The sequence below is a fragment of the Xiphophorus hellerii genome, chromosome 18 (assembly GCF_003331165.1).
Source record: "Xiphophorus hellerii strain 12219 chromosome 18, Xiphophorus_hellerii-4.1, whole genome shotgun sequence".
In the NCBI taxonomy this organism is placed as follows: Eukaryota; Metazoa; Chordata; class Actinopteri; order Cyprinodontiformes; family Poeciliidae; genus Xiphophorus; species Xiphophorus hellerii.
The window spans coordinates 23,646,419-23,668,798 of record NC_045689.1 but is presented as its reverse complement, the minus strand read 5'-3'; the positions used below and the strand labels follow the sequence as shown (position 1 = coordinate 23,668,798).

At 37.3% G+C, this 22,380-nt stretch overlaps 1 protein-coding gene across 1 annotated transcript; it reads right to left on the bottom strand.

Annotated features, from left to right (window-relative positions):
• Positions 1–5,089: 5,089 nt before the first annotated feature.
• On the bottom strand, positions 5,090–19,914 carry LOC116708045 (prolactin-releasing peptide receptor). Its single transcript, XM_032545806.1, has 4 exons — positions 19,582–19,914; positions 10,606–11,078; positions 9,070–9,467; positions 5,090–6,965 (listed from the first exon to the last, which is right to left on the bottom strand). The coding sequence occupies exons 2-4, from the start codon at positions 11,066–11,068 to the stop codon at positions 6,672–6,674; spliced, it is 1,155 nt and encodes a 384-aa protein (XP_032401697.1). The 5' UTR covers positions 11,069–11,078; positions 19,582–19,914; the 3' UTR covers positions 5,090–6,671.
• Between the last annotated feature and the right edge of the window lie 2,466 nt (positions 19,915–22,380).

Below are 22,380 nucleotides of genomic sequence, written 5' to 3'. Positions count from 1 at the left end.
TTTTGCGTGGTATGCAGTAAGCAGAAAGCTACTAAGATAAGATAAAGCTCTATTATGCTCTCACGTACTGGAATGATGAATGATTTCTGATGATTTATACTGACGGTTATCAGCAAAAAAACAAACGGGGGTGATGAGGATGGCGCATCAAATACGGCACAGCGGGACAACAATAAAGGTATAAAACAACTGGTAATAAATTATGCATATTCTCTCATCTAATCAAAAAATCCCAGATGGTGGTTGGTTGCTCACCTGCACTGACACCAAAATAAAGAGGGTTCCTATCAATGGATAGGATTCCTGTTTCAGCTAAGCTACAGTATACGCTCAAGCACACATAAAATGCCTTACAAGTATTTATTGAAAACCGGCTAAGAGGACTGATGAGCTCTGAGTGAAACCTGCTTTTCTCTATAGCCGCATGATGTCCCAGTTGATTATTCAGTATACTGGACAGATGAAGCAGCAGCACATTTTTCACATTTTTAAGGGGGGCTGAGGTCAGTGCTGTGTGAGGCAGAAATCTGGAAGCTCCAAGGAGGAGCTGAGTCTCGATGAGGGATTAACCTTGTGTTGTATAAAGCTGAAAGAAAGTCAGTTTTACATAACAGTCCTCCTGTAGCAAACGTGAACAACGACCCCAAGCAGGCTGCCACACCAGAAATGGTCTTGAACTCAACAAAATCGATGTTATGGACTGACCACCTTAAAGCTCTGCTCTCAGTCCTGAGAAGCTTGTGGAAGCAAATCCAAAATGTTTTCCTTTGTCATGTAGATTAAAAGGTAATTCTACCAATAGACTGATTTAAACTCAAACAGTGAGAAAATTGCTATATCTTGTATTTTGTTCTTTTGCTGCTATGCGACAATCTGGGAATTGACCATACTATTTCCACATTACCTCAGTGTGTGGATTTGTTTGCTGTTACTATAATAAAAGGGGAATTTTGTTCATTGTCATTTCCCTATTCCAAATGCAAAAATACTTCCTACAGCAGATTGTTAACCACAAGCAAAGATTTTTATTTTGTTTTTTTCCATGGAATCGGAAAATGCAATCTTCATTAAAAGGAGGCCTAATTTCTTTACAGCAAGTATTTTTGGCAGAGATTTGTGCACATATGTTGACGGGACGTTAAGAGACTGGGTTTTTTTTTTTTTACTTTGACCTAAAGTCAAAGTTAAAATCATGTTGAAATCATTGGCGTAACTCCATTTTCTGATTTTAACACCATGTGATCATGTTTACAAACATTTATAAGTTTTTCCAAAGAACAATAACTCTTCTTATTCCTTGTGTTAAATTGCAATTGTGCTTTTTTAAAAAAGTGTGTGTACTGTTCAACAGTAATCTTTTATAGATCTTGAATCAAACATTAACCACTGCGAGCTTTTATGCATAGAGTTGGTTTCAACAACCTTTGCATAATGAAAACCTGATGTGCCCCTCTGGACACAGGATGGAGATGATTTTAGTAGGTATTATACGTAAATTATACACATTTAGCATTTGGATGTGTTCAGAAGAATCCCCCTGAGAAACCTAAGACGACTGTGACTCCCAGCATCACAAAGATTGTATCTATTGAGAAAAGCAGAATGAAGTCGTTCTTTATTGCTTAACCGCAGTTAACTTGAAGCTGCAGCTGTTACAGATATTGCATTACAAACAGCAAGGATGACTTCAAGATATACGTTACGATAAGAAGATAGGGAAGAGAGATTTTTTTTTTATCATAAACCCCAGTAGAGGATCTAAAAAACGTTTCTCAGGGGACCCGCTCTTCCAATTTCAGCTCAACGTTCCTAAACATAATTTTGAGTCCTTTTGCTAATAATCCATGAACTATCACTGCTACGCAGCCCTACTAAATGAACAGTTCGTTCATTATTAATGAGCTTTGTAGCTCATTTATTTCTTCATTAGCTTGCTTGTTTGCATATTTCAACATTACATTTGAGCAGTTTCAGTATTTAGCCAAATCTGTAAAGCCTTTTAAAAACTTATTTACTTTTTTTTTGTTAAACTTAATATTTAGTTTTTAAATGCAAACATATTAATGTTGTCCAGTTTTGTCAAAATTTCTTAAGCTCCTTTCCCAAACGAAGGAATTTACAAAATATCTAGTTTATTGTTATGAAATTTAAATTTTAGGAACCTGCAGAGTTTCTGTAAAACAACTTCTGCTAAAACAACAGGAGGATGTGAGTAGGTTGTAAATTTAAATGAACTCAACAGTTCACTGTGAGTAGTGTAGTGTTAAAGCATTATCAGCTTGTAACAAACTGTGAAAGTAGGAGAGACAGTGTATTTTACATGCACCAAGGCATAGTTTGGCTTTAAATGTGCTGAGTAAGATGTTTGTTTGTTAGTTTTTTAAACAAACAAGCATTGTGTAATGCAGAATTAAACTGTCAACATTTTAATTCACTTCACAAAGTGAATGTTGACAGTTTAATGAATGTTTTAATGCCTAATGCTTTGGGTGATAAGCTCATGTTTGCTGACACTGAGCGCTCATTCAAATTCAATTTGCACTTTCATATCAAACTTCATAAGACAGGAAAACATAGCTAACCTTTAACTCTATAGTGGGAGAGTGGCTACACATAATTACTTATTATTATTAATAATGATTTTTTTAAATAACAAACATTCATAATAATAATAATAATAATAATTATCATCATAGAGGTAATGAAAATAAAAGAAACAATAGCTTCACATCCTAAATACAAAGTCTTGGCAAAACAAATCTTGATGAAACATACCTATTATTATGTAAACATTAAATTTCATAATTGATCATAGAAAAAAAGCTACGCAGTCTTATTGGTATTTTAATGCAAAATGTATTTTTTCGTGTTTGAAAAAATACATGAAAACATCATGTTTCATGTTTGACAAAAATAATTGCGCGTCTATGCTGGACTTGGATTATGTTTTAAAAGACATTGTGTGTGGGAACTAGTAAATGTGGAGCATGCCAGAATGAAAGAAAACATTAGACTCATATCAGTCTTAACCAAACTAAAAGCACCCAGTTACCTTGGCTTGGCCACCTCCACCCTTCATCGCCGTCTCTTCCTCCCCCTCACTGTTCTGTCTTGTCTATTCCTGCTTTGTGTTTACATTACTGGCAGAACTGAGTAAGTTTTTTGCATGTTTGTGATTTGTTAATTCCAGTGAAGGAGCAGTGGTCCACCCATTTTCCTGTGTCTGTGCAGAAGTTCATAAGCCTAGTCTTAGTCAAGAGTTTGTGAAGCAACGTCTGACCCGTATGCTTTTTACCTGCCTGCTCTGTTGTGACTCAGAGAAGATTAAAAGTCATAGAGCTCCTTCTAAGAATTTTACTCTGTGCTTTGTGAAACTAATAACACAAAGTACACACACAAAGCTAAGCAAGCAAAACAAGTTTTGTGTGTCTTTAGTAAACGCAAAACTTCTTCAGTCTGTAACATCTGCTGTGTTGCAAGACAGTTATGTTCCAGAGAACTGCAAAGTAATGGTGACTGTGAAAAAATGTCCAGACAACCACTGAGTGGTTTCTGATGGCATGTCATGTTAGAAAATTCTTAAAGCACATAGATTTCTATGTTTCAGTTCATACCTCAGATTGTGTATTGTTTTCTACTGATGTGCTTTTGACTTTTAAAGGAATCAGCGCTTCCAAGCATCTGAAGTATTTTGTTTTTGACAGGGGGGGAATTTGAGTTATGGACATGTGCAACACATTACCAGGTCATTAACTGAAAAATAAACCTTTTAAAGTGGATTCTGATATGTGAGATGTAGTTTTTCCGGATCTGGACCTCTTGACAGATGGAGGGAAAGTTCATGCAGCTTTAATTAATTTCAGTGCCACAATGTGTTTCTTTTTTTTTATCATTATTAATTTCTCTCTAACTTCTTTACAGAAAATAATGTTACATTCACAAAGTTTAATGTATTTCACTAGAATTTTATGTGTTAGAACAACATAAAGTGTAGCATCGTTGTGAAGCGAAGGTTAATTATACCCAGTTTTCAGCATTTCTTTGCAACTACAAACAATAAAGGTGCTGCATGCATTGGTATTCAGCACTCCAAAGTTAATGCTATGGAATTACAGCTGCACGTCTTTTAGGATACACGTCTAGAAGATGTGCGCAGTTGTTGGTTGTTGTCTGCTTGATGTTGTCTTCCTCCTCGGCTCTGTCATTCACCTGATGCACCTGGGCTGCATGAGTGTGGTTTCTTAGCAGGCTGCTGCCACAATACCCGAGAGTCACTTCCTCATCAACTTACCTGCTTTAAAGGCCCCGGCATGCTTATTGTTTGCTAGATAATTAATGCTAATGGTAATTCTAGTTTCTGGCTTTCTATATTGTTAATTTCTCTGGTACATATACCACAGCTTGGCTCACACGCCACTCAAAACTTCTCTTAAACTTTATCTTTGAACTATTTGGTTGTTGCTTGTTCCACAGTGCTTTATGGTACCCCATAAAACAGTTGTATTTATGGAAAATGACATTTACATTGCAGTTGGCTTGGCTTGTGAAGGCGATTGGTTGTTGTTTTATTTAGGAGTATCAGAGTAAAGGGGGCTGAATATAAATGGATGCCACAATTTTTAGATGTTTATTTGTTAAAGAGAATATACTGTATCCTTTTCCTTCGGTATCCATGTTTTTGTTGGAATAGGTTGGTAGTTATAACATGACAAAATGCACAAAAGGTCAAGAGATTTGAATACGTTTGCAGATTACTGAATGTCACTTTCCTTGGGAAGGGAGTTAATATTTATGATGAATAAGTAATTACTTGAAATGATTTGCTAAATGTTGCCACAAAGAGTTTCATATCATTACAGAAGATTGCAGATCCTGAAATGCTCATCGATATTTATTTATGATTCATAAATCTGCAAAGGATCTTCTTTAGAAAAATCAGCAATGAATGTCACAGAGGGACAACCACAATGGAAAATTTACAGTTTATTTTAATTTTATTGCAGATCCTGAAATGTTTACCGCCATTTATTTAAGATTCATCTTCTTTAGAAAAATCAGCAATGAATGACACAGAGGGACAACCACAATGGAAAATTTACTGTTTATTTTTACTTCCCTCTCCACCCCTATTACATCAACTGACTTCTGTGAAAGTTTGATCTTCTTCTTCTCCTTCCTGCATTTTATTGAAACACTTTCTAACAATACTAAACAAATATTTATTTTCTCAGGTTACCAGGGAATAGGCATGGAAAGAACATTAGGAGACAGCCCCAACTATAATTAATATTTTTATTAGCAAATCTAAACCATAAGTCTCCAACCGTGTCAAAACCAAGTTAAAATCACTAGATTAAAATCACTCTTTGTTAGAGGTGGATCTTGACAAGGAATTCGCCGAAGAATATATTCCTATAAATCAATAAGAGGACTCAGCTGTCGGGCAACACGCAGCACGGTAATATGATTGTTAAAATGTAAGAGCTGGCGTTTGCGCCGCTGTCGATGGGAGCTGTTAATGCCTTTATGCTGTGCTGGGTGTTTCTGCTCCTACAGGTACCTTCACCAAATAGTTCATGTGTTTTGGGATTGCTGTTGGACAAGCAGACTAGATATTCTTGTACTATTTTGGTAAAAGCCCTTTCACTCTTAGATTATTCTACTCTTTTATTTTTGTGTAAAAAAAAATCAAAAAACTGAGGTCAAGTAATCGTAATAACTTATTTTTCTGGTTTAAAAATGATTTGCCATAGGTGCTTTGAAACCATTGATCATGCTTGACAATAGCTCAGTAAGAGTGATGTCACTGCAGAGATGCTTATGAGTGACTGTTCTGGTTATGCTCTGAATATTAAGATAAGTATTAAATGAATTTAGCTTCTCCAGACACATCCAAATTACTGTTTATCAACTCTTTATGAATCTGACATTTCGAACACTGGCACTGCAATCATTTGGATTTTTGTGGTTTTTTTTCTTTGTTTTAATCCATTTCCCTCATAACCTGAAAATGTACACTATTTACAAAAACAAATATTTCTAAATTGAAAAGATGTCTCTGTGAAGTAAAAGCATCTAAATAAAATAGCACACTATATAAATAAAAAAAAAAGCCAGTTAATGCACATTTCATCACTAAATCAAGGCGATTTATAAGGCAAGCGAGGCAGAAACAAAAGAAAGAAAAAATACACATTTGCCATGTGTATAATAAAAGAAATATACTTCATTTGCACTTTTCCTCTTCTTGGCCTGTACTCCATATCTGGTGTGAAGGATTCATTGTTCAGCCTGCTTTCTGAAGTGCTTTTATCCATTGTCACTAGTCTGAGCCTCAGTCTTCAGCATGTGTCTCCAGCCTCAGGGCTGGTTTATGCCTCTGCTGAGCTTTCTAAAACTTCAGTCAGCTGAATGTCGAGGCCACAAGCTTTGCTATTCAAGAAAAACACAGATATCCAAAAGGATGGCTTAGGCCGTCTCGTACGTCATCATGAAGCTTGGCATCATACACCCTGGTATAAATCATTGCCTGTTTGTGGTATCTGTGGTGAGACACAAAACAGGACTAAATGTCTTGAAGTTAATAAAAAAGCTGAAAAGCCATGAGGGAAAATGGTTTAAACGAACACTGAGCCTGTGTTTGGCATTTTCTCATATTTCTGAACATCAATTTAAATGTTAGGATGAATCATGTGGCTTTGCATGACAGGAGCTGTTACTGAAGTCGCCTCAAACACTCCGCTCCTGGACGGCGCGCGCTCAACCATTTCCCCTCGACGACTGCGGCAAGGACAGAGGTAGCCTTTCAGATGCATGCGCACCTTGCTGTGCAGAGAGGCGTAGATGAAAGGGTTGTAACACGCAGAGCTCATAGCCACTAAATGGCAGCAAACTTGCAGGACGTTTATGTAGCGTTTCCCAATGATAAGGAACTCTGGGTCCAAGTCCAGCAAAAGGTTCAGCACCTGAACAATATGAGACATATGGGAAAAAAAGTATTTAATTTAGAGTACATGAAGAGTAAAACATGATGTCATTTTGTACACAAATAGTTCAGAATTTTTATTGTGAGGTTTTGCTCAAAATTTCATAGAGCAATGGCATGCCAACGGTTATTTACACAGGAAATGGAGGAAGAAGGCAATGCACCACTAGGATCTTCCTGTCTGAAAGACGGGAGAATCTGAAGTATTTCCTGTGACTGTAACTGAAACAAGTGAGGGGGTGGATAAATCAACAAACATAGTGCCACTTCATAGCACCATCAAGTAACTGTTACCTTCAGTTGTTATAAGAAATGCTGCATATATCAAGTATGCTGAATTTAATGCCTTGAAATTGGGTCTCTTTCTCTTTATCTTCTCTTTAACCCAGCTGCTGTCTTAAGCGATGGGGTTATTTGGACCCTGTGTGCCCGGGACAACCCCCGCCCCACACTGGTGAAAGTTCAACAAGGTTTAATTACATAAACATTTCTTTTCTTTATGGTTTAATGTAAGCAAATACTGAACTGTCCCCAGATGTTCTAACACCATGCAGTGTAATGAAGTTCCGCTGCTGTCGGGATTGTGATCCAGGATGGCACTAGGAGGAGGGATAGGTGATTAATAATAATCGTGGAGATACTAAATAATGAACTGATTACAAATGCTCAGGGCTTATGGGTGCTGAAAAAAAAAACTAAGGTCCTGAAGAGGGTCAGTCCATTCACAGAGGTTGGGGTTGACAACCTCTGTAGACCTAATGAAGTAGCCACTCGTTTCTAAATTACACACACAGGAAAAAACTGGATAATTTTAGAAATTTCAACAGAACAAACGTGTTTATTTTATAGTAATATTAAGTAACCTCAATGAAATTTTGTTCTCAGGTTGTAGAACAGAGAACAGCATCGAACCCAAAAGCAAAAAGCTTATTTTCATAGTTAAATTATTCCAACTTGAAACATTTACTTTAAGGAGAATGGGGAAATCATTTAAAGCCCAGTGAAATTAAAGAGACCAAAGAAGCTCATTTTCCATTAGTTTTATTCTGTTTCACTTGCAGAGACTATTTGCGTGAAAGCAAATTGAAAATGGCCGAAGGACACTTTCATATTATTTTCATTCATTATAGGAAAAAGAAAATTTTTCATGTTATTATTGGTCAAAGTCATTAAAACCCAATGAGGAGGGTCTAAAGAGTCAAATGTGCGCAAGTTTACACACTCCTGGACTGTATTAGCTTCAGCCTGTGGGACCAAATATTACAGATTTCAAATAATTAAAGATGTCCGAAAAGTTACCTGATACAGGTAAGTTATTAACCCCTAGTATCAGAAATTAATTTTAAAAAAAAGTCTTAAGTCCCTTTGAGTTTTTCATTCAAAAACCGCTTTAGCAGTTTAGAAGATACCAACACATTCTGAAGTGTCAGTGAGGTGATTGTATTTGACCACGGTAGTACTAACCTGTTTAACATAATCTACCAACATCAATCAAAGGGTTACTATCTTTGACATGCAGAGATTATGCTGATGAAGATGATTTCCTCTTTGTGGCATGAAAAAAAAGCAAGCGACAGCCCGGCACGATTGCAAATGTGTCTGTAGGCTGCATGGAACGCCACTGTTGTTGTGAAATGAGTCTTTCTCACCTGTTAAGCTTTGCAGCATAAGCAGAGTGACCTTAAAGTGATGTTCTCATCAACCACTACGCTGTGTAACTTCATCCTCTCCTTAGTCCTTGTAATAATGAAATCCTAATCTTTTAGTCTTTGTAGCTCATTGAGAAAATAGTGTCGGATTTGGGGACTCTATTACTTCAACATGGCTCTCGGTCATAAATGATGCAGAAAATCTAATCTCGCTGGCAATAAAAGTTTCATTTTTGGCCTCTTCCCTGCTGTTGTGTTTATCATTTGCCGGTTGATACAAATAGACGTAGAATGGAAATTTGGTCTCCTGACATTTAGCTGAATCAGATAGAAAAGGGGGGTAATAAATAAATAAATAATAATAATAAACAGTAAACACTGGTAAACATCAAGTGGCTAGTTATTTGCTTTTGGTTTTGCTTGCTCGGTAATTACCTGAAGAGGCAGCCAGCACAGTGCAAATGCTAGCACTGAGGCCACCAACAGAGTAAAGGTCTTTTTTCTTCTTTGACTCCAGCGCTGTTGACTGCTGGATGCCTCCCCAGGCACTGAATAGCGCTTAAGGCTAACAGTGATGGCGCAGTAGGAGATGCTGACGGACAGCAGCGGGATCATGTAGGAGGTTGCAAGGATGAAGCAGGAGTATAACAACCGCAGATTGCCGCTGTCGGGCCAGAATTCCTCACACACCACCAAGTCGATCCCACTGGGACGAAGGTCCAGGTAGCGTGTGTAAAAAGACGGAGGTGCAGCCAAGGCAAGAGACAAAAGCCAGACACCCAGAGTCACTGCACCACAGCCCCAGACAGAAATTCTTTTCCTTACTGGGTGAGCTGCGATGAGGAAATGAAAAAAGCAAACAAATGGAAATGAACAAGAAGGAAAGCATTAGGAACTTATTGCTTTCAAATCCACTTCAGAGAACTAATAATATACAGACTTGGACAAACCGGTTGGCTCTCCTGATCAAGAAGTGTGCAAAAAAGCCCTAAAATGAATTAATATTGTATTCCTCTATGCATATTGTCAAACTAAAAGGCTTAAAAAAAATCTAACTTTTGGTTTGAGTTAGGAATCCAATGTTAAGAAAAAATTAACATTAAAGAGAAGCACATTATTCCTTTGAAATAAACAAAAATGAAGCATTTATTTTTGTTTTTGTTTTAAATTGATTAATATTTTCAGGAACTTCTAATTAGTAATCCATCACTTCCTGTAAATATGACTTGACATAAAGGCCCATCTGTTTTGACAACTGGTCATTACACTACATGAGTGTCCACAATTATCCTGCCACTACTAACAATAAGGAGGATTTTGGTAAACTGCAGCATATAGTGGCATCAGGTCGCCATAACAACCAATAATTTAGTTTTAAAATTTTATTTAACCCTTATTTCAAAGGGAATTAATTAAAAAAAACCGATTGAGATTAAAAACAGATTTTTTGATGGAATCCTGGCCAAGAGGCAGCAAGAAATACAACACAGAGCAATTAGCAATATGCCGACCATGCTAACTGATTGATTTAGATTAATGCAGAAAAAAAATAGTTTCTTACCAAACATCACAAATGTATGAATGAAGTATGGTAAAGCTGAAAAGACTAAGATTGGGAGTTTAAGCAGCAAATACTCAAGATGGGTCTGGTTTTGATCAAAATACTAAAGTATGGTGGAGGATCTGAGATGCTGTGGGTCTTTCACTTGCAAATGTACCTTGTTACATCATAAAATGATTATTTTTATTTCTTTTTTTGTTATTTTACAATAAAAGATTAATTAATTTTAAGGTTCTTTAGGCATCTTTACTGGAGTAAACGGCAATCTTCTCTTAGATCAATACATTATCTACCATGTTAATGTAAATATATACAGTAGCTTTATATGGTGCTTAGTTTCTATGCAGATGATATTTATTGAGTATATGCAATAAATTCATATTCCAAAGCATAAATGTTAAGTTATTTACCTACAACAATGTAGCGATCAACAGCAATGGCTGTGAGTGAAAGCACCGAGGCAAACACTGTGGCACACTGCAGCAAGGGCACCAAGTGGCAGAGAGGTTGTCCGAAAGCCCAGCCATGGCTGTCGAAGGCGTAAGACACAGTCAGTGGGACACAACTTAAACACATCAGCAGGTCGCCTGCCGCTAAATTACCAATGAAGAAGTTGGTGGCATTGTGGAGCTTTTTGTCTGCCAAAATGCAGGCCAACAAAAATGAGTTTCCAACACCTGCCACAACCACCACGAGGCAGTAGAGAGGCAAAAAAAGAGGTTTGAACCGTTGAAGAAGCTCCATCCCAACAAACATGTCCAGTGGGTCACTGTGATTGAGTCCTTGGCCTTTGTTGCCTTCTGGTCCTCCTGTTGCTTGAGTAACGTTTCCAGTCAAACCAAAGTCCTTATTCATAAAGATGTCCATGTCCATGCAGGCAAACCTTAAAAGAAAGGCAAAAATGAATCATTAATTACTCAAATTTGATGAATGTAATTAGTCATTATCAAGGGATTTCAATACCATGGCTAGTCTGACTAATTTAGAGTTATTGTATCTAAAATAAGACAGAATTAGTCACTATGACTACCTATGATGATTGCATGTTTAATGGGCAGGAGTTTTACTTTTATGGTTTAATTCTTGAACAAACATGTATGGCACAGAAAACGTCTGCAAACCTACAAGTTGCTCTGAAAACAGACCACAGGGATGGTCTACATTTTCATTTGTGACTGTGCATTGCAGGAGTGGGCAACTCCAGGCCTCGAGGGCCGGTCTCCCGCAACGTTTAGATGTGTCTCTACTTCAACACACCTGAGTCAAATAATGAGGTCATTAGCAGGACTCTGGAGAACTTGACTGCACTTATGAGGTGATTCAGCTGTTGGATTCAAACGTGTTGGACCAGGGAGACATCTAAGAGTTGCAGGACTCCGGCCCTCGCGGACCAGGATTGCCCACCCCTGATTTAGAGGGGTCGATTGTGTTGTAAAAGTAGCTTATTGCCAGAAGATGAGGCACAAGGCAGCTTGAGTTGCATCATGCTGTGTACATTGGCTGAGAAAAACAGAGTGCGAACGGGAAAATGGACCTCAGGGAGGGAAGTAGCAATATCATAGACTTCCTGCCAGGGACGTCCATAGTTTGGCCCACAGACAACCGAAGAAACTCTCAATCCATTTGAGTGTGATATTTGTTCTGACTAACTATAAATGATAGTTCACCTATGAAAACTTAATGCTAGTTTAGTTTCTTATGTCTCAGGTCTTCTGAAACAACTCGGATCACTGGACTTCAACTGCGGGTGAGTTTTTTCCCAAAATGTAGAAACATTTAAAGACACATTTGAGTCAATAAGATGTTTCCTGGTAGTATGAGGTGTAGCGGTATAGAGTGGATGCCCCAGATGCCCGTTCCCTGCCTTCACTTTGAATAAAAACCCATTATTCTACAACAAATTAAAAGAAGAATTTTTGAGCCACATGCTCCTCGACTAGGTTTTATAACGACTGAAAGAGACATATTTTTCTTTACAGGTCGTGTAAAACTTATTTGTTTTGTCCTTAAGTTGCACATCACCTACAAGGATCCACACAGTCTGTTAGAATACCAGAAGTTTGACCTCTGGGTCACAAGAAACCAGTTGCCCAATGTTAGCTGACATCATTCATGGTCAGAACGACAGCAGAATACGATCCGCTTATAAAAAAAGTCAACATTAATGTGTTTGTATAACTATGTTTTATCTTGATAAACAAATTCATACTCAGGCAGACAGCACAGGAGAATGTATAAATCCCTGATGCTTCTAAACATGCATACACACTGACAATAATTATTCACTTGCAGGTCTTTTTTTTTCATGTCTAAATGAAACAGAGTTGGAGTATAAACTCTCCTAGGAGATCATTTAAAATATTTGTATGACTTCTCTGGGGAGCGTTCTAATGTGAAGGATACATTTTTCTGCTCCAGTGCGTCGCAACGCATCAGATGGTGGAACATTTTACTCACTAGTGGATTTGCTTCGAAGAGCTGCCAAATCCCAATTCTGGTTGCTGCTGCGTGCAGTTGTTAGATATACAGTGAAGTGCACACCAGCAGAGAAATATAATGAAAAGTGTGAATTTATCAGGCTTTAAATGTAGTTTTTGTAAGCACTCATATCAAAGATTAGCTCAGTCCTTTTTAACATAATCCAGAATAATAAGAATCTTTATCTGCCGCAATTGTGTCGAGATGAAAACCATCTCTTTCATATCATCACATTCAATTTAGAGCTCAACAACGAGAAGAGACGTGCTTGGAAATCTTAATTTTAAAAACATGCTTTCAAGAGCATTTGGCAGGAGATTTAGTATTAATGGAGGCATAATTGTGTTGGTACTCTATGACAATTTCAAGCTTATTATTGACAATAAACCTTTAAAACTGAAACTTGCTAGTTCTCAAATATTTAACAAAATTCAATGATCTAGCATTGTTTGCGATTACTTTATATGTTCCTCGTTATTATTATTTCTGGCTCCATATTTGATGGCATTTTTCTCTATGACCAAGTCCATTCTCGTGAGGCACAGGACTGAGGTGGCTGCTCCCTATCGTCATGTGGCCTTTATGTTTTGGCAGCTAATAAAAGAGCAAACGGCTGCAGTGGCTACAGAGTAAAAAGCCATCTGAACCTAAAATGATTTTCAGATGCCTGTGAAGCTTTTTTTTTTTCCACAATTCCTCCCTGTATCCAAAACAAAACTGTGACCTTTACCCGTACATCAGTGTTTCCAACATGTTAAAAAAAACTAAATTGATCTGTTTTTATTACTTTAAATTTACTCGAAGACTTAAGGATTGTGAATGTCAGGATCGCCAGGATCGTCTACGGCTAAACGAAATGTGTGTACCTTGAGTTTTTCATTTAAGTAAAAAAAAAACAAATATATATATATGTGTGTATATTATAGTTACTATTGACAAAAAATTGTGTTTTGTGTTAAAACCTCCTGTGTGCGTTTATGCGGTTTATCTGTGTGTGTCAGGAACTCGCCATCAGGTACGCTGTGCAACGTTACTGTGTGCCAAGCGCATTGCATGCATGTCACCCGTACTTGTGTGGATTAGGTCTGCGCTGGCTTTGTGCGCCACACGATGCGTGTTGGGCATGTGGTCGTGTGGGCCAGGTGCAGTGACAGTTTTGTCTTTTGTGCGCGCCCTCCGATAATCTCCTGCAGGCGCCCCTGGTGAAAGCACTGTGTTTTATTTGACTAAGGCTGATTATTCCAAGCAGCACAAACATCCCTCACAACACAAACCCCTTCACACTAGCTGAAACATAATTATTAATCTACTGAATACAGATTGGTGCTGTCACTAAACAGATTATCCATGGACTAAAAAGGTTTGCAGCAGGGAAAGCATGCTTATCTGTAGACAGGATGTGTGCGTAGCTAAGAATGCAGGGCTTTTATTGGCACCGCTCGAGTGTTTTGACATTTTGTTATATTACAACTGCAAACCTCATGTTCCAAAGCATTAGGCTCTGTCCATGTGGGAACTTTTTTTTCACCCTCAAAAACAGGGAAAATATTTGTGGTAGTGCTGCAGCTGCTGCAGAACCTCATTGGTCAACTTCAAGAAATTATCTGTGCACCGTAGTATTTCACTGACAAGCGAAGGCTGAGGAAAAAGAACATATTCAGGATGCTTGTGTAAGGGTGAGACCGACAAACGGGGCCTGACGAGCCCCATCACCACAAACACATAATGGTGGCAGTATGGTTCTGAAAGCTGCTAAGAGATGACAGAAAGATGGGTGAAGCTGAATACAGAGTGAAGCAAAATAGGCTGCAAAAGACTGGAAACTGGGCCAAGCTTTATCTTCCAATAGAACAACAACTCTCGGCGTAATGCCAGAGATATGAATGGAATAGATTAGTTCAAATCATCCTTAACGCAGCTGCTTTGCAGAAGAGACTAGAAAAAATACTGGTCTCTACAAGTGCAAAGGTGCAGAGACATGCTCCAAAATACTTTCAGCTGTACCTGCTGCAGAAGTTGTTTCAGTCGGGCTCAACACAAATGCAGATCAAACTTTACAGTTTTATTCGTAGCAGTTTTTCAAATCATGCATTCTTCCTTCCACTTCGTAATTGTTTATCAATCTATTGTTCATGTGGAAGTCATAAACGATAAACATACAAATCCCAATAAAATGCACTGGAAGTTGTGTCTGTAGCATTACAGAATGTTTAAAAACACTATAAGGGTCATGAATGTTTTTGTACAGGATAAACTTTAACCTACAAATCAGTTGTTTAAAGTAACATTAGGGGCATTTTGTCTTCTTGCCTCTTGTGCACATTGTATAACTGGGGTAACATTTGAAACTTTGGTAAAACGGTCCTCTATTTTTAATTTTTAAAAAAGGGATAGGTCTGTTGACTACATAAAACATATTCAATACATTTTTTGAAAAAGATTATTGTCAGGTTATGAGATTTCACCTGGCCAGTTCAGCCTGCTTTGAGCTCCTTTACGAATGAGCTGTTTTAAGTCTATGTCTCTATTATGCAAATAAGCTGCTGCTGGCTGTGCCTCCAACTCAGTGTTAGGACTTAATAGAGGTGAAAATGGCTGCAAGCAGATGCTCAAATGTAAAATGACACAGCTTTCACCCCTTCATTACAGAACGGTCAGAATGACCATGGGTGCGCTTTTATGAGCATTTTTTTGTTCTTGTGGTTTTGAAAAGAGACATCCCCATTACATCCCTGTCTTTCAAGAATGACATCTGCTTCGCTCTTCTTGAGCACTGAGCTCAGACAGGACAGAACTTTCCTGTAATCGAAGTCTGTTGGTAAATCCTGTTGTCTACTGTCAGTAGTTTTCAAAAGAGTCCTTTGTTAAGTGATTTATGAAAACTATAATTTTGTTTTCTGGCAGTATGGCTGAGACGTTGCCATTAAAATGTAAAATGAAGCCAAGCAGCTCTGCTATCCGTGACTGGGAGAATACATGGCCATATGTTGTTCACCGCAAGCCAACAACAAAACACTAGTCTTTTCCAGCAGCCATTGTACAGTGTCTACATCAGTTAAACCAAACATACAGGTCTTCTAATAATGAAGTGAGCATAGTTCTGTGGGGATGATGAGGAATTGGGCTAAACTGGGGTTGCTAGGTAAAAAGGTGAAGTCGCTCACAATTGTGACTTAATAATCCAGAGGTTTTTGAAACAGCTCATGTTCCAAACCCCAAAACACATTAACTAATTGGTTGGGTGTTTTGTTTTAGCTTTTGAACTGCTACTAGAAGCACTACAGACCCAAATGGAAATACTATGATGCATGGTGGGGCTGGTGCTGCGGTTTTGCGGGTTGCATCTCTAAGTACTCATATTACGTAACTACTTCCAGTTTCACAGTTTTCTGGGAAAAACTGTGAACAATGCCTTCCTGTCTTACACTTGCACCATCCAGGCAAAGCAGCGCAGTGCTTTTGTGTAAGAACAACAAAGTGTCGGCCTCCCTCTGTATTTTAAATGAGGGAACATCCAAAGTAGCACAACATGTTTTGCTTCATGTTGTTTTCATCAGTAACATCCTGTAACAACACTGTATCAAATATTTATTAGCAATAAATGTACCTCTTTATGAGGGGAAATAATCTCACCTTCCCTTGAAAGCGGAAGCCGATTTCCTGATCTGATTGTTCTGGTAGAGTTGATTGTGTTGTTGATTGCAGTTCTGCTACATATTTTATGACTTGAGTATTCTTCAATATTTCTGTCGTATCAGGCTTCACATGATCAACGCACTATAAGGATAAATGGATTAAGTGTAACATGAGTAAACCTTTGTGTATTGGCTTTTCACCTCTGAAGACATTTGTGTTTCTGTTCACTTCAGCAGAGAAGCTCTATGTCGTTATTTAAACAACATGGACTCTTTCACCTTTAGCTGAAACGAAACGTCTTTCTAAAATAATAAGTTGGTTTAAGAGGTTTTTTTGGACATTGCAAATTGTTAGTTTTTCTCAAACAGTGGAAAGATTGTTGCCTTGAATGTACTTAACAGATGCTACGTTTTATGAAATGCTTTGGGTAATATTGAGTTCATTTTTTTTCTGACTTATTTCAACAGGTTTGCTTATGTTATGGTTATACATTTGGGTATATTTTCAAGAGATCTACAATATATGCAAGGCTTTTTGGTGCAACCAATTCTGTAACCATTACTTGTCATCGAGATCCATGCGACCCAGTATTGCAGCATTATAAATTATTTAATCTCATTCAAGCATATTTGTCTTCTGCCTTGTTGTCTCTACTAAAACAACTGTCCTACTGGAAGGCTACAAAAACTTTTCCTTGATAATTGATGATAGGAATTTCTTTTATCCTTAATTTCTTTTTTTAATCACTAGTATTAAGGAGACACTAACTATTGTCAAAGGTGCAGCATTGTGTTCTTTCCAAGTACTTTGTGCAATTTCATAGCACAATCAAGTAACTCCGCAATCTTCAGTTGTTATAAAAATTCTGTACATATGAAACATTTCTTAAAAGAAATTTCACTTAACAAACGGACGCTTTTGTCTCTTTAAGAAGCTCCTGCTCTTTCTGACACTCCGCCTTCAGAATGTCATCACAACAATGTTTTTCCATTATGTTTTTGATCATCAGCCGGTGAGATTTTTTTTTAAAATTGACATTAAAGTTATTTAAAGTGTCTGCTAGATCTTAGATCATAATTTGATATATTTCTCTTTCTTTCTTGCAGATCAGATCATCTGAATATGTAAAGAAATATGTTGTGTAATTATTTGTGACAAATTAGATTCTATGAATTGTAAGTTATTAAGAAGCAGTGATTTAATGCAATGTTACTAAATTGTGCGAATTGGAGTTGAATATGACCAATGACCAAGAGTGTTTGTAACACGAATCCCTGTGGAAATGGTGATAATAGTGCTGGCCAGACTTTTCTCTAAACTCCTAACTTCTGATGAACGATCGGTCTTTCAGTGATAAAGTCGGCTGCACAGACAAGTATTTATAGCTCTTTGCTGCAAATGAAAATGACTCAGATGAGTGATCAATTCTTAAACAGATGGACCCGCTTGAATGACTTAATATGTGCACTGCAGCGTCTCTGCAATCAGCGAAGGGGGCGGAAGTTAAACGGTTCTTCACGATCAATCCAAAACTTGTTGGTAACCATTACTTTCTCAGAATCGCTCCGCCCGAGAGCTGGCCGGGCCCGGTGTCAAACCAAAGTGTGTCTTTGATTGCTAATTTGTTATCCACATGTCGGTAATCCACAGCAGGAGCTTGCGCTCTGATCCCATCTGGTCTCCCAACATCTACCTTATCAGACAGCTTAGAAGGAACCCACCCTTGCCTAGTAACGCTGTTGCCATGGCCTTTGTGGAAATCATCCGGACCGCACAGCTAATTTGCGAGGCGTGATGTGAATTGAGCACCCTCAAAATGCAAAACAGGAAGGACATCTACTGTTGATGCTCTCTCATCCTGCTTAGCTTGCTCTCTTGTATCCCCATCATTTTTTTCCACATTCACTTTTATCACTGTGTGACTCCACTGACATTTCCCTCTTTTGAGCACTTTGTTTGAATTTTAAACGTCCGTCATACCGAGTGTGCCGAGGCATCCAGATGGAGCTGGAGGCAGAAGTTGGATAAAAGTGAAACACAAATTAGGGCAAAGGTGAATCTATGCATTCCTAATGTGGTGACTTAATGATTTCGCTTACTGTCTAAATTGGGGATGTCAGATAAACAATCCATAATTTCCACTTAAACTTAAACTAGAGACAGTCTGCATATTAGAGTCAGCAAATGACTGAAATTTTATTCTGTAACTCTTCGCGTTTCTTCAGGTCTGGGAGATTAACGATTAGTTGCTGGCTAAATGTTATTTTCACCTGCCGACCATTTCGTTAGGTCAAAGCAGCCCTAGAGGCATTGGTTTATTTAAAAAAAGGTTAGGTTAATTTAAGAAGTTACAGTCAATATTTTTTTTGCCACTGAGAAGTTGAAGCAGCACTGGAGCCAATAAACAAAAGCAGCACAAACAAAAAGCTTTATTATATCCTCAGTTTTACAAATTTCTTGGATGAAAATTTGATTACTTCAGATTATCTTGTTTTTGTTTTAGATTCACTGAGAGTAGTTGCTCTGAGTGTACAAATGCTTAAGTTTCATTTTATTCAGTAAGTAATAAAATCAGGCAAAAACCAAAGAACTGGGCTTTTATAATTCCTTTCCTTTTCTCCGTAGCGTAATGCCTTATGATTGCAGTCTGTTCAGCACACAATAAATGTACATTAAATGAATTCAAAACAGATAAAGTTGTTGACTTCTGTCATACATATTTTACATGTTTTGTGAAACATTCCTACAATGTAACTTTTATATTCTTTTGTATTTAAATCAGGCATTCCATTCTATTTTAAAAGTATCTCCAAATAGAAAAAAAATATATATCTGTTCAAGAAAACTGCATGGAAAGCCACCAAAGCAAAATCTGCAGGCAGGAATGCATTTGTTTTCTCTAGCGCTCCTTTGAAATGTCACACACAATCCTGCAGAGCCAGAACACCTATAAAGATGACAAATGCTGCTAATCAGCATTCGTCTTAAATTGGTTGAAATTACAGAGTGTTTTATTATGGTAATCAAATCATTTAAAAGCTTAATTTCTCTAATTCATTTTTTCCTTCTACTTTAAATGAATGAAAACATTTTTTAACAATCAGTTGCCTCACAGAGAAAGTAATTATTTTTAGATGACATTTCAAACCTGTATATTTTAGCTAAATTCCAAAATAAATGATTTTTTTTTTAAAATTGATTGTTTGGTTGTTTACGCATTAAAAAAAAAACCCTGCCAGTATTTCAGTATGTCATCAAAATAAAGATCTTACCTTTTCAAATTAGACAGAATTCCTTGTGTGCCTCCACTTTTTGCAAAAACCGCTCACTTTCTTTTCTTTTTATCCCTGTTGTGAAAAATCTCAAATATTATTATTGAACGAGCTCTTCCCGCAGCCTAAAAAAAGCCCACGTTCTGTGGAGAATCGGGGAAGAAGATGGTGTGTCTCACTTAGCGCTCAATGAGAGTGACAGGGGAAAAAGGTGGGAGAGGGAAGAACCCACGGTACCTCTCTCCCTTCAAATCCTCACGAAATGTGCGCCCGCCCTCATTTGTTCCTTTATCGTGTCTGCATTTTTACACATTCACAAATACACACACACACACCCACCCACCCACACACACACACACAAAAGTGGCAACAGCCTGCTATTATTTGACCTCGGCTGGCAGAACGCCTGTTTTTTTGGTTTTTTTTCTGCTGTATTTGATAGCCTTGATTGCCTTGCTGAGATATCAACTACCTGTGGAGGAGAAAGAGGGGGGTAAAAAAAAGAGAAAAGAACAACCACGTGAAAGATGGACAGAATTGTACCGTATGTTCTCAGAAAGAACCTGATCTCTGCTGACCGCTGCTAAGAAGGCAGAACTATTGCAGAAGGATGCAGCTTAGTGACTGTGAGGAATAATTTAAACATAAAACATTGGCAATAATATAACATTTTTGTCATCTCAACCCTTTACTTGATGATTTTAACACTTTCAAATGGTTTGTGTTTTGCTAGGAAATATTTGTAAAGCCATGACGTCACCATTAGACTAATTTCTGTTTGCTCTCTCCCTCCATTGACATGAAGCCCACTCATGGATATCCTGCTGACTGCAATGAAACCATCACCAAATAACATTTGGACTGTTTTTTTTTTTTTTTCTCATGCTGCCATTTCCATCATCCCCCTCTCAACCGATGCTTAGTGTTTGAAGAGATTTTGATACTTTGTGCAGACATTTGCTCCACAGCTTTCATTTCTTCTTTTTTTCTGACCGTTTTTCACCACTGCAATTTCGGGGGACCAATCCAGTACAAGATGGAGCACTCAATAGAACAACCTATCCTGGCAAGAAAAAAAATAAAACAAAAAAAACAAACCCCAAAACACATGAGATCTACAAGCAGAGGAGCAGAATAAAAAGAAAGAGATATATGGGTTGGTGAATCTCAAAGGAAGTCTTTGCAGCTGAAACAAACTGAAGGTTTGAGTTGTTTGTATCAGTAGAGAAGATAGAAACCAAAAGGAACTTTCTTCAGCTGTAGATGTTACATGTGAATACTAAAGATAAACACATATAATCAGAAGGAACATAAACACAGGGTTTAGATGTGTGAAAAGTAAATGTTGAACGTTTTACTCTCGAATCAAGTGCAATTTTCACGTTGCACACCGCTGAAATTAGATGTCAGATAAGTCCTCATATGCTTTGTTTTTAGGAGGTAAATTGACTAAAGATTATATATGATTTTGTCCTTTGCAGATATAAAAGAAAAGCTTTTAGCAGTTTGGTCTCAGATGTATGGGCTGGCATTTATTTAACCTTGTTATCAAAATGTTTTAGCTGTCTGTGCAGCTGATTGTCAATATAATCGCTGTAAGAGTTTCATAAAAGGGCGTTGGGTGTTATGACTTGTGTATAAATATTGCTTACAGGTGCAGGAGTCCTGAATAGATGTCGTTTAGGCAAATCTAAATTCTTGTAAGTGAAGAACACGAAGACCAGCAGACGTGGAAAGAAACCTTGGTGGAGTGGGAATTCAAGAAACCAAGAATTTTTATTTTTAATCACACTAAGATATGTATTTTTTAAAGGTGAAACAACAAAAAAACTTGAAGAAATCTAGACAGCATACATGTTTTAATACCATGTATAATTTAGATTTGACTTAAGTTGTGTAGGTTTTGTTTGACTGTGTGTGTCTATAAAAGGTGGTTGGATAAATTCCACTTGTTAAATGAAGTGTACAAAGCAACCAAAAGCATTTATTGGAACCATTTACTGAAATATTCAGTGTTTTTTGCTACCACGTTATTTAAAACAAAGGAAAATAATAATAAAAAAACTGTCAAACTATTTTTGTGGATACAATCTATTTCCTCAGTGAAGTTGGTTTCCATTCCAGGTCAAAATGTGATCATTCAGTTCAATAAACAGACATGGTCATATTCAGATGTGAACACATCATTGTATATTTTTAATAATTACAAATGTTTACAAGTTATGGATTATTGCAAAGCAAATTAAGAAAAATAAGTAGAAGCTGTGGTCAGGATAAAAGAATCACAGTTTCCAACATGTACAACTACAGTCACTGACCAAGCTCAAGTTAATTTAGACTTAAATAAATGTTTAAATCACTTCAGGAAACTAGTCAGTAATGAATAACACAAAATAAAGAGCTTCTAAATGGATCAGTGATTTTCATTAGCGTTTAATGTAACATCCCTCTGGCTTTGAGCTGTCAGGTTTTTCTCTTTTTGCATTCTCCTGTGTGGGGTTAATTATTCAATACTTTCATTGTGCAGTCCAAATATGTCAGTTTAAGTGAGTTTAATTGAAGGTGTGATTGTGAATACAAGACCTTAATCTCATTTAAAATGAGTTCGATTGGATACTTTTAACAAGATAGAACAGACTTAACTATTGGCTATATGAACTGTGGTGTAAAATGTCATTGTGAAAATATCTTAGTACTATGAGGAAGGTCACCTATAGGTGGTTTAAAAGTCTGCATCTGTCACTTTCTTTTTTAGTTTATTGGCAGCATTTTGTTGTACAATTTGGAACTGTCCTGCTC

Excerpts from the sequence above, each read along its gene's own strand:
- LOC116708045 (XM_032545806.1), bottom strand. The coding sequence starts at position 11,068 with ATGGACATGGACATCTTTATGAATAAGGACTTTGGTTTGACTGGAAAC. Across the intron at positions 9,468-10,605 it reads TGATCGCTACATTGTTGTAG|CTCACCCAGTAAGGAAAAGA; the intron begins GTAAATAACTTA and ends TCCTCATCGCAG. Across the intron at positions 6,966-9,069 it reads TGTGCTGGCTGCCTCTTCAG|GTGCTGAACCTTTTGCTGGA; the intron begins GTAATTACCGAG and ends CATATTGTTCAG.